Source organism: Xiphophorus maculatus, chromosome 1, assembly GCF_002775205.1.
Source record: "Xiphophorus maculatus strain JP 163 A chromosome 1, X_maculatus-5.0-male, whole genome shotgun sequence".
Taxonomy (NCBI): Eukaryota; Metazoa; Chordata; class Actinopteri; order Cyprinodontiformes; family Poeciliidae; genus Xiphophorus; species Xiphophorus maculatus.
In genome coordinates this window covers 6,049,080-6,067,152 of record NC_036443.1, presented here as the reverse complement: position 1 = coordinate 6,067,152, position 18,073 = coordinate 6,049,080, and the positions used below count along the sequence as shown (strand labels likewise).

Here is an 18,073-nt window from a genome sequence, read left to right as displayed (position 1 = left end):
AATATAACAACAGCCCATAATTCCAACACAGGTGTCAAACTCCAGTTCTTGATGGCCACCTGTATCCTGGATTTTTTATTTTTGTTAGATGTGCCATTGCTGCAACACACCTCAGTGAAATAATGAGGTCATTAGCAGAGCTCTGATAAACTTGCCTACATACTGAGGTAATGTTTGTCAAACGATTCCAGTGTAATGGACCAGGGGCACATCTGAAAAATGCAGGACACCGGGCACCATCCCCCCCGAGGACTGGAGTTTGACACCCTGCATTAGAACCATGTGGAGAGTTTATCCGTTCTCCCTGCTGAGTTCTTGATGTACAGTATGAGGTTGAAGAAGAGTCGGTGAGTTGAATTCATGAATTGTATTTATTAATACCAAAATACAGCCGGTCCATTTCTGATGCTGCCTTTAGGGGTTAGCAGGACAAAACGGCATCAAACAAAAGTTTTTCATTCCCTTTGTTAGCCTCTGTCTAATCTACGCAGTAGAGAGGGCGTTCCCTAGCGTGTCGTATCCTCTAACCTTAGCTTTGAGGGCGTTTCCTAACATGTCATAACCTTGAGCTTTAGCTTTGCAACTAGCTAAAAGAGATGGAAAGAAAAACTGATTTATTTATTTTCAACAACCACCACTGGCCTTAGAAACTTAATAGAAACCCGTTCTGAATGACGTTATCAGTCTCTACAAGTATTTTAGCAAACTTGTATCACTCTTCTTCAAAAAGTTGATTTATTATTTACTATTGTTATTTTGATGTCTGGACTTTTACTGTCCTGGACTTTGTCCCAAAACTGTCCAAAAGGAAGATAGAAAGAAGGAGTTGATACACAACATTGTCCAGTTCTTTCAACTTGGCTCTCTGTGTAGTTGAGTTTGTCTGTCCTGTCACAACTGATGCCGTTCAGTTGTTTCAGTGACCGACAGCATGGATGAAGATGATCATTTTGTCCACACACAATAAAAAACATACTTTCAAAACCCAAAACATGTCTTTAGGAGAAAATCTGAAAACAAAATGCAAAACAAAATTGTATTCTCGTCTTGTTGTGTGTGTTAACATGAGTTCAGGGATCAGGAGAGACGACTTATCAGCCGTAAACAAAGGAATGTCACCAATGAAAGGGAAAGACATGACTTGAACATGTTGAGTCCAACACTTTACTTCCAGATTGTTCCACTAAGAAAAGACACATCAGTGTGTTTTCTGTGTATTGCATAAGCAGAGGAACAAAGGGAGGTTTTCGCTGTCAGCGTCCTTTTCTGCTTCATTAAAATCTCACAGCCGACAGAGAAACTGAGCGTTTTAGTCAGTCACAGCTTAACATCTGTTGGCCGTTTAACATTTTCCTTTCAGCCCAATGCATGAGGGGAAAAGAGCCACCTCCTCCCCCCACTCCCTCCCTTCACCCCTCAACCCCCCACCTCCCTCAATCTCTTCGCAGCCTGGGCTCTTCGCAGCCTGGGCTCTTGGCAGCGGCTCTCTTTTACACAACATCTGGGGCATCCCAGTTTGCTCTCTTAACATTTCTGCTGGGGGAAAGCTAATGGAGATGGTCTCTGGTGGAGTTCTCTTTCTCCACTCCCCTACACACACACACACACACACACCCCTGCACACAGTGCAGTGGAAATGAATCCCTGATGAACCTCTGCGCCACTCCCCAGACACACACACACACACCCCGGTTTGCAAACAGCCCTGCAGGCCTCCCTGCAGACGCATCCTTCACAGCATGGCGGCTTCCCTCACACAGGGACTTCAATTATTGGTTGTCGTTTTCCAGTCATTGCAGTAGCTCTCTGTTTTCATCTGCCTCTCACAAACGCATTTCTCACCCAGCCATTTATTTATTTATTTTGAATGCTTGAGAAGCTGTGTGAACAGTCTGTCCGGGCATCTGATGGAGAACGCATAGCGCAGGATGCCACCTGTCAAGGATTTCAGGAGCTGCTATCAGCGGTGACGCCCCAGACTTTGGCAGAAGCTTTCAGTTTCTACCTTTTGTCACAGCCAGCATTCACAACTCTGATCTTTATTTACCAAATTTTCTCAGGATTCTCAGTGATAGCAGTTCTGGGGGTAAAAAAGCACAGCTTTTGTTGAAAGGAAGATGAAAGAAGCGGAAAGGATGAAAATGAAAACGGATACCACCACTTCAAATCGGAGTGAGATCAGTCTCCCAGGTGCAGCATGGAGTGGAGCGGAGGTTTAGTTCTCCTCTTTTCACAACTGCCGCGTGGATCCCAGGTTTGCTTTTACAACACTGTGAAGCTGCAGCTCTCTGGAAGCAGTTTGAAGTGCCTGTGTTTTCAGTTTGGGAGGAGAAAAGGGCATGCCACAACGATCTGAAACATTTTCATCAGACTGCTCGGCTGGACAGCTGAAAAACACACACCCAAAGGTGGATGTTTCTTTGTGGAATCGAGTTGGAAGCATAGTAGAGGAGAAACGTTTCAGACACTCGGGAGCTTCTATTTAAGCTTACTGCTAGCAGGTATCAGACATCTGAGGGTTTGCTGCTCAAAAACTTTGCAACTTTGTAGAAGTTCACAATCTAGAACCGAAACAAGGGCATGATTCTGATCATGCGTCTCAGACAAGACTAGCAATCTCAAGTTGTACACCATCAGCCCGGCTTCCCACCACCAACCTGTGAAATGGCTTCTAGCACTCTAAGACAACAGGCTACTTTAAAACAGCTAAAGATAAGCGATTTGTTCAAACGTAATACTGTCAGTATTGTCCCTAATTGCTTTCCATATTGGATCATCAATACAGAAGTAAGTAAACCTAGCTTACTTGCACATCATACTGTTCACAGCGGCATAAGAGCTATAAGAACAGTGAACTGCAGAGCATAAAATGAATCCATGGACTAAGCAAAGATTTTATATGAAGATATGAAGTGAGGAGCCTTGTCATCCAGCTGGAACTCCAAGTCCCATCAGGCCTGGGAATGCCTTGGGATGAGCTGGAGGACATTGCTGGGGAGCGAGATGTCTGGGGTTCCCTCCTAAATCTGTTGCCCTGGCAACCTTATCTCCGTTAACTGTAAGACAATCGATGCAGCTAGTGGCAAATAGTCTTGGTATGTAGTGGCAAGGCTAAATATTGGAGAAATGTTGCCTTTCTTAGATTTTTATTTGCTGAACCGAATCATGTTTTGCTAGGTAAAGTTAACAATGCTATGCATCAAAAATAAGAGGGAAATTGAAATTTTCAGTTTGGATAGAGCTTAAACTCAAATCTGCTGTTGTGGATGTTGAACGTGTTCAACAACACACACATAAATACAGACTGTGGAAAAACCATAGTTCTGGTTCTGTTGGACCTCAGTGCAGCATTTGTCACTGCTGACTGTGACATATTACTGAAAAGACTGGGGAGCTGGGTCGGACTCTCCAGTCCAGTATCCAATTGGTTTGAACCTTTTTGTACATGTAACTTCTCACTGAAGCGGAGCACGCTGAACTGCCTTGCTACCAAAATGTGCTATACAAATAAACTTGACTTGACATATAAATTTTTGTGTGCATTTTTTTTTTTTTAAGGAGAGCATTTCAACATTCATTATTATCTATTGCATGTTGTTTTACTGAGACCAGAAGATCCACAGGAATCCCTAAAACACTAGAGGAGAAACATTTGAGACACTCTGGAGTCTGTGTCTCAAATGTCAAGGGTTTTAGACACAGACTCAAATCCTTCAGCCATTTGGTTCCCAGTATTTATTATATAAACAATGAACAAGCGAAGAACTCTCTCAAACTTTTCCTCATATGTTGGCATCTCCATGACCTGGGCTTTGTTTGACCTATAAGCGGCAACTCCTGTATGTAGAGAATTAGATGGCAGAAATGTGAGCCATTTTCTGAGAGACTATCCGCCCTGCCTGGCGACTGTCTGAGAAGCCAGGCAGACAGCAAGGTCAAACATGGAGGGCGTCACCGACAGAAACCTATCAGTGACTGTTAATGTAGCTGGTCTACTGTATGTCTGTGTGTGGCTGTTTTAGAGCATGGAGTTCAAATTCTACAGTTTTAAATTAGTTTGTGTCATTATGTTTTTACATCCCAAAGGAATTAAATTGAGCAGATGTGAAGAAGAAGAAGAAGAAGAAATGATTCTCAGCTGAAATCAACGCGATGCCTTCCACTGGGGAGCTGTTCACCGTCTGGTGCTGAAACCTCACCAGAAGCATCAATATGTGACGTTTTCTTCCAAAGACAAAGTAGTTTTTCTTTTTTTTTTCTTTTAGATTTTGTGCTTAATTGGATACCACCAAAAGACTACAGTGTTAGAAAAACTGATGGTTTCTATGTCGTTCATTAGAATAACAGATAATACACTGATTCACGGTGCTGACCATCTTCATTAGGCATCAAAATAAACAATGACTTTTTACTCTGTGTTGTAATGCTGCCATTAAAAACAGTGTTGGTATGACATGGTAGTCATTAATAGAGCTGAGGAGAATTTTAGAATAATATGACACTGCAATGTGATTATAATTTTTTTTAAATGACTGAAATGAAATATATATTCAGCCACTCTAAGATGTTTAAAGCATCCTTATTCTTAAAGAAGCACATGTCCTGATAAAAAAAAAGAAGCACTTTTTAGAAATCAAATCTAGAAAACAGAGGCTTTTCTAGATGAAACTGAAAAAAGCTTTTATACAGAAGTGGAACATTTAGCTTTTCAGGTGTTGGTTCCTGAGTTTGTTACCTTTTACCACCTATGAGGATTTTATCCAGCCTGCTGGAGCCTTTAACTCTTTACTCAACATCACAGTAAAGAACAGGCATTTTCCTTGTCCTACCGAGTGGTGATGAGTAGATGTAACCCTAATCAAGACAGCTAAGCATTGATGTAAAATAAAATGGATGATTAGAGGAATTTGGATTTCTAATGAAAGATTTCCATAAAAGAAATTCATAAAATTTGGATGTAAGCTGTCTGAACCAGCCCTTTGTCAGGCCTAAGCAGTGAAAGCCTCAAAGGATCAAATGTTTTATTTCCTGAAATGTAATGGGGTTTTTTTTTTGTTTTTTTTGAGACTTTAAGTTAGCTGAAGATTCACCTAATTTTGCACTGTTGTCAGTTGTACATGAAACGTAAGTATTTTAATAATTAATTTAATTTTAATAATTCTCTTGGAGGAGTTTCCTCCAAGAGAATTTGGTCAGTATGCCTCAAAGGAGAGGATAAGTAAAATCATCAAATCATCATTTATCATCAAAATGATAAATGATCAGAAATAAACAGAAGAGTGATCTTATAATCTTAGGTTGTTTTCTCACCCGATAGTTCAGAAGACTCGGTTCAGTTGGAGACCAAAACTGCACCATTTGTTACATTCTCAGCTGGTGCAGTTCACTTTCACACTGCACTTTGTGAAATGATCCAAACTAATTGAAAAACCTGTTCCGCCCCTCGCCTGTGGCGGCGCTGCACCAGGAACTACTGGAGGAAATGATACGAAGCCTCTGAAGACCAGCGCAACATCCTTCTTCACAAAATGTAAACATCAGATAATGTGGTGGCTCGTGTGTTTGTTTTGGTTCCATTTACCCACAATGCCCTGCGCTCCATTTTGCTTCCTGCTTTTGGAGCCGTCCTCTTCATTCACATTCCATATGCATTCGAACCGCATCAGAGTTCCCTCCAAACACACTGAGACCCGGGTCTTTTAGGCAGACCAGAGCATTTTGGTCTTTTTTGGTCTGCATCGGAGTTTGATTACACGTTCACACCTCACCAAACATACCAGACTTTCTACAAATGAACTGGAGTTTGAGTAAAGCAGACTAAACATGGCTGGTGTGTTTAGTCCTTAACTGATGCTTCAGTAAAGTTTCTATTTGGAACAGGGACTGGTTCTCATCTTGTGGACTAGCCAACACTTGCGATCTTGTTAATACATCATTGTATTGCATAAAGAAATTCTCACTATGAATCGAGTGCCTTTTCTCTACTGAACTGAACTTTTGTGCCTCATTGTCTTAATCAGCTTACTTAAACAAATACACAAACCTTGCATTTGATCTTTCCTTGAGAAATTTGGTCTGTTACTGAAATGTGAGCTCTTTCTAAAGGGTGACAGCAGAGAAACTACACTGCTTCTGACAAATGACCAGTCCTCAAATCTACAGGAGCAGGAAGTTTTTATTTTCTGGCCCACACCTTGTCCGCCGATGGACACCATGTGTCTGCTGTGTGAGCCTGGAGTTACAGTGCCGCTTTGGCTGCATGTCCGAGCCCCAGTATGTCAACAAGGAGGTGCTGGCATTGTCATCACATGGCTGAGGTTGTTTCCCAGTGTAGGTTGGACCCTTTCATGAACATAATCTTAAGGTGTCGGATGATCGTGCAGGAAGACAGATCATAATATTTATCTCAGCATCCCTACAACAGATGCCCCAAAAGCACTTCATTTGTATCAAGTGGTGCTTGTGAACGCTTCACGGTCCCATTCAGCTGATCTCTGATTGGAGCCACCAGCTCAAAAACACAACATATGCAGCAGGATTCATTAACACTGCCTGGCATGAGCCACAAAGAGCTTAAGAACTAAATAAGAACCAGTGTTTATTTTGAAAATCCAGCAGAAAATATTGTCTACAACCACAGCTCTACGCTTTAATGAGAGAATGTGAGCTTGTGTCATTCTGGTGCTGATCCAAAATTACAAAATTAATGTTGAAGCTCAGTGTTTTTGCAGGGTTTTTTTTTCTTAGCTCCAGTTCTTTTAAACTTGTGGTGGTGAGAAAAGAAAAGGACTGGTTCTAAGCAAACACCAACAGCGCTTTAGCACTGGGACTGCTTAGAAAGGTTCTTATGTTGCTTCTTTCAGATGCCGTGGCTCTGTTGAGCCACAGCAAGCTGCAGGGCTTTCCAGCTGAGTGTGAAGCAGTCAGGATGAAAATTGGCTCTCCCAAAGATGAAAGCTCTGCTTCACATTCAGAAAAATGGGAAGTTCAGAGTCCAGCCACTGCCTCATAGGACCAGCGTTGCCAAACCCGCTTATTATAAGTGACTTTGGACTTCCTTTTTTTCTAAAGTCTCTTGCTTTAAAGGTTTTTTACATAAAGTTGCTTACTTGGGTTTTGACTTTCTTTCCAAACAGAAAATTATCTCCAAACTCCCCACAATAAAGCGAAACACCAGTGGTAGGTAGGTCGCAGTGTGTGGTGTAGTAACCACAAACACACCGCGAGGCTCTTTTAAAATCTCTTGAATGTGCGTGGTCGCTAATGGTTGTCATGGAGCTGCACTGTAAAACACAGTGCTCTGTTTGATCAAAGATTTCAAGTGAACACAAATTAATTCTCATCAACTTGTCGTTTGTGCTCATTTTAAAATTGTGGCGTAAGACTTTTGGATAAAAAGTGTTTGATAACTCAAACTGTGTAAACTGAGTAAAGTATCTGAAAGTGGTGAGAACGTCGGACTGTAAAGGGTTAACGCTTAACGTCCAGGAAACCCCCAGACGTGACTCCATTTCTGCTCAAGAAAAACCTGCAAACCAAAGAGAAAGTGTTCAACGTTTGTACAACTGGTTTCAGTGTTGGAAAGTAAAATATGTTCTGATGACACCATGCTTCTATAATACATGTAGGTTAACAAATATCATGCTGTTTTATGTGATGTAGGCAGAAAAAAGAAACTTGCTGAGGATACCACTTAAAATCACTTCAAGAATACTGTTTACCATGGAAAAGTCTTGACCATATAGATATTTTAAGGCAGTTGGTTTATATGCGACAGTAGGGATTGTCCAGCAAGATTTCTCACAATGCATTGCACCACCACAGCAACAACTGATTAAATCACTTTTTTTATTTGTCAAAACAATTCATTTTAAGATTTTTAAGGCAAAAATACTCCAAAGCTTCATCTTAGAGGTCGGTTCGTCTAGAATGATCCCATACTGTCTTATTAGCTAGTTTTTGACATTTCCATTTGTTAAACTGCACCACGAGTGAATTTTACGTTCATTTCCATAACTCTGTTCTACATAGCTTTGCATTTTATTGATTTTCTTAACAAAAAAAAGTGAGCAAACTATCACTGCTTTCTATTTTTATTTTATTTATTTACTTTTTTTGTCAAAACTTGAGCAGAAAAAGAAAAAAAAAAGAAGCAGGTGCCAGGATTCAAGAAATGCTTTCTGAAAGCATTTCAGATCCTGTTGTGAAGTTTACTTGTGTTTTATGTTCACATTAGAGTTAGACGTGTACCGCCATCTCTGGATATGAAGGTCAACTGATTCCAGCAATCGTTTCATTTTTCTCCTCCATCTCCAGGCTGCGTTGCGCCCAATCAGTCCTGCATGAGCGCATTAAGTTCTCGATTTGTTCACTTGTCTTTTCATCAGTCCAGCTTGAGAATTTATTTTTCCCCATTAAGTCTCAGATTTTTATCCGACATTGCTTTGCGGCGTTCATCCCATTACGTTAGAGTCAGTTCATTTAATGCTAAACTCACACTCTGTTAAATAAAGCTTTATGGTCCGGCTGCCACTTTTAAAACTTAAACAGAAAGAGGGGAACAGCTTGTAAAATACCGACAGTAATATTTAACACATTTTTTAAGCTGAGCTCTGCTCTAATTCGCACTCCGTCTTTTAATAATTGCTTTTAAACAACTTGTAAATAATATTCCGACAGGTGTCTCTTTACTGTGTAAAGTAACATGCAGAAATGTTAATTGGTTTAGAAACCAACCCAGCCTTTTTGGTATCAAATTGAAGATGAGTTTGTTTGTTTTGTTCCTACAATAATTCCACGGAAGACATTTCATAAAAAATGCATAAACCCAAACATTTTTTGCTAAATAATGAATAAGCCATTGCTAAGTACTCCAAACAATAATCACCAACGCTCCAGGTTCCAGCTGCGTGGCAGAGCATCTTTCAACACATTGGTGTTGCTTTTTTTGCTTTTTTTTTGGGTGCTATTAAATGCTGGAATAAACTCTGATAGACCACAGACCAAAAAGCAAATGCAGAGAAAGGAAAATCCACCGGAGGAGATAGATAGTTTAAAGAAAATGATGAAGGAAAGAAAAGCGGAGCATAAATATGGTGCATAAGGTGGTTTCAAAAAATTGTTTCCAACAAGAGCACTTTCTGCACCTGCTGAGAGCGAAAAAGGAGACCGGTTAGAATGAGAACAGACCACATGCATATTTGGTCTGTTTACAAGGCATTTATTATGCACTAAACCCAGAGTAACATGGTAGAAGAACTTGTTACAACTAAAGGACCTGAACATGGAAAAGGTACTGCTAAAACGTCAAGTTTACATCAAAGGTAAATCCTGTGCTCTTCCCTCTGCCAATCTACAGTCCTGAAACAGGATCTTAGCGTGAAAACATAGTATTGGCAATATAAATACCCATAGCTGTCAAAGCAGGTTGCAATAAAATGTATCTCCTTTCAACAATTGTTTGACTTTAAGAACTAAAAAGGTCTATATGCCATGTAGAAGCTGCTGAATATATATATATATATATATATATATATATATATATATTTGCAACACTGGAGCATCTGAAGTGTTTTCTAATTAAAACAAGCACAGCCTGTTCTCAGTGTGCTCCAAAAGTGTGCTTAAGTTTCTTAACTATGGTGCAGACAAGTTCCCAGCTCTCACCACCAAATGGCAAAGGAAACTCCACTGGGGATCTTTCTGGAGGTCTTATGAAGCACATCCTTGAGATGGAGACGTTGAGATTCATTTATTGAGATTCATTTCTGCTCTGTGATCTGACCTTTATAGAAGAAACAAAATATCTGTCAAAGAAAAGTTGGAAACCACAACAGAGAGCTTTCACTCCGCTGCTGTGAAAAACATTTCCATCTTACTAGGCCTTCATGATGACCTTATTAGATTTTTACTATTACTGTTACATCAGACCTTCAGCTGTTTGGCTTGTTTTTGGCTTGCAGAGCTCAGTGAATTCAAACAAAAATTCAGTACTAATGTTTATGCTTTTGACAGATGAATTGATCAAAAACACCTTATAAATAAAGATGCAACAATCGACTGAATATGAAAGCTAACAAGAAGCTACACTATGTATGCCTTACGAGACTGTGCAGTGTAAATGAAATGCTGGGGCTCTAATATTATTATATTGGGCTAAAGAAAGCAGTGGTGCACTATTGGAAGGAATGAAACATTGACAATGAGTCTGTTCATTTCATGCACGTTTGAAGTGCTAAAGTAGAGTTGAGTTTAAAAAGAGAACAAAACACTCAGCAAACTAGTGAGCCATTTTGTCTGTTACACAAGATTGTGGCAGTATGAGTACTTTGCATATAAATTAAGCCATCTTTTTAATAAAAATGTAAACCAGAAAGGATTTTTTTTTCTTCATTTTTACAAAATCCTATTAGTTTTTTTCTGATAGATTAGATGGCCAATTACACCGGAGCTCCTGTGAAACTGCCAGGATGTCAGAAAAACAAGAACCATCTCAAATGAAGGTCCTCTCAGTTTAAGAACAAAGGGGTATCTTTTCCTGCTTAAACCAACATTAGTATGATCATTTCCATTTTATGTTTAATAAGACACCCTGTGTGTGCTTTGTCGGTTTTTTTTATCTCCTCTCCCATAAAAGAAAAGAGTATAGAGCCACAAAAGCCTGTTTGATACTGAAAAGGAAAGATTTACAGAGTCTTCCTATGTTCCATATGAATATGCAAACAAATATGAAAAAAAAAACAACTAAAGAAAGTATGATAAAATCATCTTATTGCCATGTTTATACTTTATGGATGTTCCTGTTAGAGTAGGATTCTGTGTATCTTCCTTTCTACATTTTCCTTGGGTGAGAAAATTGTTTGTTTTTATTTTTTATTTTGCTAAATTTATCTTATTTGAATGTATTTTGTATTTTTTTTGTGCAAGATTAAAATCTGAAAGTTAAGAGTTACATTCCAGCAGACGTCCCAACATTTTTTTTGTTGTTGAATTAAAAAAAATGTCATTACCTATTTTACCTGTTATTTAAAAAAAAGATAATAATGACATGTGCAATTTCATTTTATTGTAATTCGGTTTATCACATGTAAACCAGTCACTATGTAAAGTAGAAGTGCAGTGCTTTGATCTGAATTCCTCGTTATTGGTTACACCCTTGGTTTACCCTGTTCTGAAGCTCGTTTTAGAGCAACTCATTCTGGTATATTTTTATTTTTATTTCTTTATGTGAATGAGACATTTCTCGCCCCGACCCCCTCGAGGTTGCAATACATTCCTCTTCAACCCATTCGGCCGCTTTTGTAGTTTTATAGCGGTAATTATCTACCAGCCAGGAAACGTTTTATTCCAAAGACTACTAAAGATGTCAACGACGGAAGACTTGTCCATCCAGTCTTACATGTTGGAGCCGGAGTCGTACCCAGAGCAGGAGAATGAAGAAGACATACCTGCAGAAACCATCCATCCATTTTTTTACACCCTTCTCCCTAGTGGGGTCGGCAGTCTGTCGCAGGGCAACACAGAAACAGACAGAGCAAACAGCCATGCTAGGTGTGCATACACACTCACAGAATTTAGAGAGACCAATTAATCAATTAACCTAACAGTCAGGAAGAGAACATGCAAACTCCATGCAGCAAGACCCCCGGCTGGGAATCGTACCCAGGACCTTCTTGCTGCAAGGCAACAGTGCTACCAACTGCGCCACTGTGCAGCCTCCTGCAGAAACCACACATTCAAATGAACGCATCGCAACGGTGTTAACCCTCAACATCCATACCAATTAAACTATCAAACCAATTACCAGGACATCATTATCAACACACCAAATTTATGTCTAAAATAAGCTTTGCTGTCATTTTAGCGTCATTAGCGGCTTGCCACATTGATGTGTTCATCGTTTCCTTAGAGAGAAGGAACAGACGCCTCAGCCAAACAAGCTATTTTGAAAAATCCCTCTTGATTCTGGCAGGGGTTGCTGAAGCATTCTTCCTCAAGTGCTCCGCAGACAGACTTTCCCCGCTGATGTGGGTTCATTCCAGAGAAAAATGTAATTTAACCGGTGACATAATGAATCGTGTGGATTAATAAACGCTAGAACTGAACATTTTGACTTGTCTACCTACAGCTACTTTTTTGTAGTCCAACTGTACTTGGACTACAAAATCACTGCAAGAAAAAAGAAATAAAGTGGCAAATTCAAAAACCCGATTAGCCAGTTTAGCAGTTCCACAGCAAATGCAGTGATGTCACGGCCAAGAAAACGCTGTAGGCAATAGAGAAAAATGAACAGACAGAAACATATAACCCAAAAAGAATGTAAAGACACGTACGCAGCGCTGGGAGAAAATAAATGTTCATATTTTTATACTCTGCTAGACATTCATAGCACACAACAAAATGTATTCAAGGGCTAAAAAATTGGGATTTTGCATGAAATGTCCCCTTTTATATTCAACAACCTGAACAGAGACCTCACATTATGCCATAATACATCACGCAGACGAATGCACTTAACTTTTTCTCCACAGTGACTAAAACCACTGACAGTGACTCTAATAGCTACATAAACTATGAAATTAAACATCCATCCATCCATTTTCTAACACCCTTGTCCTTAGTGGGGTCAGGAGGTGATGGTGTCTATCTCCAGCTAATGTTCCGGGCGAGAGGCGGGGGTCACCCTGGACAGGTCGCCAGTCTGTCGCAGTGAAATTAAACAATTCTACTTAATTTATGAACGATTTACCTGCTGTAAACACACGGTGTCTCACAACTTCCTCCTGGTCTGCCTGGACCCGACTTGCATATTAAATGTGGGATTATTATACACTGCATCAGTGGGTATTTTTGTTGTTGTTGTTTGATAAGTATGCATGTTAGAAGGGTTGAATTCATTTAGCACTTTTCAAACAATACTGACAACTCATAGCACTTCAAACACACACACACACACGCCCCACACCCGTACACCAATATGCAGATCAGTAGAGTTAAACGACTTGCCCAGGGGCACATCAACAGGGGGGAAGCTGGACTCAAACACACAACATTTCAAATCCAAAGGAACTACTCCAGCCACTCAGTCACCGACGCTCCGTTTCGTCAGATATAAAATCTTTGACGTAAATAGTCAAGTTCCTTTCATTTTGTGAAATAGTCGCATGAATTTCAGTGAAACAACTTTCAGATGCAAAGACTTTGAGGGGAAAACACTTGGTCACAAGTACAAGCACATTCAAACTCAAACACATGCTCAGTGTCCCTTTAACATGTGTGGTACACATGGTGAAAAATACGATAAGAACTAGTAACTGGCAATGTAACACGACAAGATCTGCTAATTAGCAGAGTTTGGTTTCAAAGCCAGATATTTGCATGTCTTCATCAAGCTGCTGATGCAATATTCGCCTTGAAAGCAGTAAATCTATAGAGATCAACAATCATAGCATGATGAGAAAAACACAACTGAAATATTAAAAAGATTACACAGTATGGCAAACATGATATTTTGTTGTAAAAGGTTCTAATAGATTCAAACAGCTGAAAAAAACTTTACTTAATTATTCATAAATATCTGCTGAGTGCTCCTTGCTCCAGAATGGATTTATTTGACATTTCTACATCCTGGACAGTGAAATTATGAAAGAAAGAACTTAATAATCTGATGTGATATGACTTCCTCATTTATCAGACAATCAAAACAGATTTCCTCCCAAAGTTTCTCCGAGTCGTTATCACGTCAATAAGAAGCTAATTAAAAATCGCAGCAATTAGGAGAAGAAAGAGCTTGATCCGCTAGATGTCTCACCTGAGGGATGGATGCTATTATAACAACTCTTGTATAATGAAAGAAAACATGAAGCTGAATCCAACTGCGACTATTTTTCCCATTTGACAACTTGAACAGAATAGCCACTCTAAGTGAAAACCACACTTAAAGCCCAACTTTGGAACGGTACACACAGTCTGCCAAACAACGAAATGACAAGCCAACGTCTAAAACCAAACGGACACTTTGATGAGGAATGAAAAGCAAAAAGCAGCAGCAGCAGCAGCAGAAAACACCAGGCTGGAAAGAGTGAAAGCGTACGTACTGAACCTCTGAGGCTCCATCTCCGTGCTGCTTTCTGCCGAGACGCTAAAGCAACTGACACCAAAGAGACGGAGAGCAAGGACTAGTACGCTTCCAACCTCTCCCTGCAATCCCCCCTTCTCTCTCTCTCCCTCTCTCTCTCTTTCTCTCTCTCTCTCATGGTGGTGGATGTCTCTCTGTCATGTTAGTGGTAAGCCATTTTTCCCTTCACCCCCCCCTTCTCATTATCCATGTGTGTAACGAGTCTTCCTCACCTTTCTGCTCTCCATCTCCTCTTTGTCTCCACCGTCAGCAGCCATGCTCAGCAGCGGGGTCTGAAACTACCAGCTCCATAACGATGATAAACTGTTCCATCATTTTGACTCACAGCAGCTCAGTTTTCACCATCAGAACATGGAATTGTAACAAAAACAAGTGCATGATGAAACACCAAACATGAAATATACCATTCTTTATAAATACCATACAATTTCCTAGGGAATTATCAGAAATGTGATCTGGTAATGAACTTATTCAACATTAGGAGTAAACTGATGAACAAAAGGGTTGTTTTGCTTGAATCACACATCATCAGAATGATGGTGACTGTTTACATCAGAACATGGCTGGAACCAGAGCAGTGCTGACTTATCCAGACTCATCTCAGTTCGTAGCTCTTATGCAGCAGCAGCTGGCAAAACGAAGCAGATTGTCTTTATGGTTTTTTGATGATCAGGACTACGAGAGTTAGAAGGCACACCTGAACAAAAGGAAAACACGAATGCAATAAATACCTGGTTACAATGCACAAATGTCAGATTTCTGAACATAATCTAACTGCCATTTGAGAAAAAACTATTCACCCACTTAGCTTTTTTTTTTTTTTTTTTTTTTTTACAGATTGTCAATTTTTAGAGACCATCTATTTCATTTTTAATAATTTGGAGCACGTGGGATCAACTGTGATGTATGTATGATTGGACTGAAATGACCTTTTTTTCGTAAAATGTGTTGAGATGACACGTGATGAATTAGTGCTGTGTAAATAAACTGAATCGAAACAAATAAGAGTAAAATACTGATGTTAAAAGATAATGCAGAAAAGAAAGGAAAGGATTTTTTTTAATTATGTTTTTTTTCTTGAAAGAATGAGGAAAGGATTTGCAGAGATTCCAAACAGGCTCCAGAAAAAAAAAAAAACACTTCTTATTAGTTCTCATTTCAAATGAGCTTTTTATTATAAGCCAGAACATTTGATCAAAAACAGTCCCCTGGCAAAGAGAACAAGCTACATGTAAAATATGAATCCGTCTCTTCTTAGCAGTATTGTATCCAAGAATTTCTTCTGGACGGACTCTTGGATTAATAATGGAACGCCTGAAAGGTTCACCACTGTTCCATGATTTCTAAATGGACATAAATAATGGCTCTCATTGCGGTTCTCTTGCGTCCCAAAGTCTTACAAATCACTTTCCAGAATGATATCTCGTCTGCTATGAATTCTTTTAAGTCGGGACATAATGTGTTGGTTTTTTTAAAAGCTACTTCATGATGTCAGACACTTTCTGGAGGCTTTATGTCTGTCGGCAGTCGGGCGCTGATCTGTTACATTTCCTCCATTCTGCAAATATATCAGACAACAATTTATGGCTTAGACTTTTCATGAGAGGAATCTGTGGAGGACGCTATTCTGGCATCGCCCATTCTCTTGATAAAAGATTAAAGTAATCAAGCTTAATTTGAACTGGTAGATTGCCTGTAATTAGATCCAAATTAGAGTTGTGAATTGGGATTGTGTAAATGAACTAATTGACGACGTTTAGGCCAGCTGTTACTGTCGACAGCACTGCTGAACATGAAGTGGGCATTAGGTAAACATGAAGTAAGGATTTCTACAACCACAATGACCCCAATAAACATCCTGACACTGAGATAGTGAACTTAGAAGTACTTGGTTGTTCAGCAGAACAATAAACTGGACTGGAGTCACAACACTAATGATCTTTACTGGAAGGGTCAGAGCAGACTTTACCTGCTGAGGAGACTGAGGTCTGATGGAGTGTAGGGGGCACTACTGAAGACCTGCTTCAGTTGTGCCTGTCGTTGTGTGTACTATACACAACATACAGTATATGTACTGTATATACACTGCTCAAAAAAATAAAGGGAACACTTAAACAACACAATATAACTCCAAGTAAATCAAACTTCTGTGAAATCAAACTGTCCACTTAGGAAGCAACACTGATTGACAATCAATTTCACCTGCTGTTGTGCAAATGGAATAGACAACAGGTGGAAATTATTGGCAATTAGCAAGACACACTCAATAAAGGAGTGGTTCTGCAGTTGGGACCACAGACCACTTCTCAGTACCTATGCTGTCTGGCTGATGTTTTGGTCCGTTTTGAATGTTGGTGGTGCTTTCACACTCGTGGTAGCATGAGACGGACTCCACAACCCACACAAGTGGCTCAGGTAGTGCAGCTCATCCAGGATGGCACATCAATGCGAGCTGTGGCAAGAAGGTTTGCTGTGTCTGTCAGCGTAGTGTCCAGAGGCTGGAGGCGCTACCAGGAGACAGGCCAGTACACCAGGAGACATGGAGGAGGCCGTAGGAGGGCAACAACCCAGCAGCAGGACCGCTACCTCTGCCTTTGTGCAAGAAGGAACAGGAGGAGCACTGCCAGAGCCCTGCAAAATGACCTCCAGCAGGCCACAAATGTGCATGTGTCTGCACAAACGGTTAGAAACCGACTCCATGAGGATGGTATGAGGGCCCGACGTCCACAGATGGGGGTTGTGCTCACAGCCCAACACCGTGCAGGATGCTTGGCATTTGCCAGAGAACACCAGGATTGGCAAATTCGCCACTGGCGCCTTGTGCTCTTCACAGATGAAAGCAGGTTCACACTGAGCACATGTGACAGACGTGACAGAGTCTGGAGACGCCGTGGAGAGCGGTCTGCTGCCTGCAACATCCTTCAGCATGACCGGTTTGGCAGTGGGTCAGTAATGGTGTGGGGTGGCATTTCTTTGGACGGACGCACAGCCCTCCATGTGCTCACCAGAGGTAGCCTGACTGCCATTAGGTACCGAGATGAGATCCTCAGAGCCCTTGTGAGACCATATGCTGGTGCGGTTGGCCCTGGGTTCCTCCTAATGCAGGACAATGCTAGACCTCATGTGGCTGGAGTGTGTCAGCAGTTCCTGCAAGATGAAGGCATTGAAGCTATGGACTGGCCAGCCCGTTCCCCAGACCTGAATCCGATTGAGCACATCTGGGACATCATGTCTCGCTCCATCCACCAACGTCACGTTGCACCACAGACTGTCCAGGAGTTGGCGGATGCTTTAGTCCAGGTCTGGGAGGAGATCCCTCAGGAGACCATCCGCCACCTCATCAGGAGCATGCCCAGGCGTTGTAGGGAGGTCATACAGGCACGTGGAGGCCACACACAATACTGAGCCTCATTTTGACTTGTTTTAAGGACATTACATTAAAGTTGGATCAGCGTGTAGTGTTATTTCACTTTAATTTTGTGTGTGGCTCCAAATCCAGGCCTCCATTGGTTAATAAATTTGATTTCCATTGATGATTTTTGTGTGATTTTGTTGTCAGCACATTCAACTTTGTACAGAACAAAGTATTCAATGAGAATATTTCTTTCATTCAGATCTAGGATGTGTTATTTGAGTGTTCCCTTTATTTTTTTGAGCAGTGTATATTATATTATGGGTTTTTTTTCTTAAAAGTGTGCTGACAAGGTGCCTTACCTTTGCTGCAATTTTTGTGCACTGAAACATTCCTAGCTATTACTAATAATACCTTTACAGGACCACCATTGTGGCTCTTCTTCCCCACACAGCTGACTCTTGTGGGACAGCAACCCATGACCATGCAAACACAAGGTTGGGGGACCTAGACTGGGATTTGATGTAAGATGTTGTTTCTACTCATTTCTTGATGAAAGTAAGTTATTAAAACATAAGCTCGGT

At 40.5% G+C, this 18,073-nt stretch overlaps 1 protein-coding gene across 4 annotated transcripts in view; it reads right to left on the bottom strand.

The window, feature by feature from the left end:
* Positions 1–18,073, bottom strand: part of plch2 (phospholipase C eta 2) — a 167,397-nt gene that overhangs the window by 120,893 nt on the left and 28,431 nt on the right. Inside the window, exon 1 of one of the 4 annotated variants that reach the window (XM_023331337.1) lies at positions 14,097–14,165. The exons of the other annotated variants lie outside the window; for them this stretch is intronic. Within the exon in view, the coding sequence (XP_023187105.1) occupies positions 14,097–14,115 (19 nt within the window). The 5' untranslated portion in view covers positions 14,116–14,165. Of the gene's footprint in view, positions 1–14,096; positions 14,166–18,073 lie in introns of those variants that run through there. 4 annotated transcript variants of the gene reach the window in all.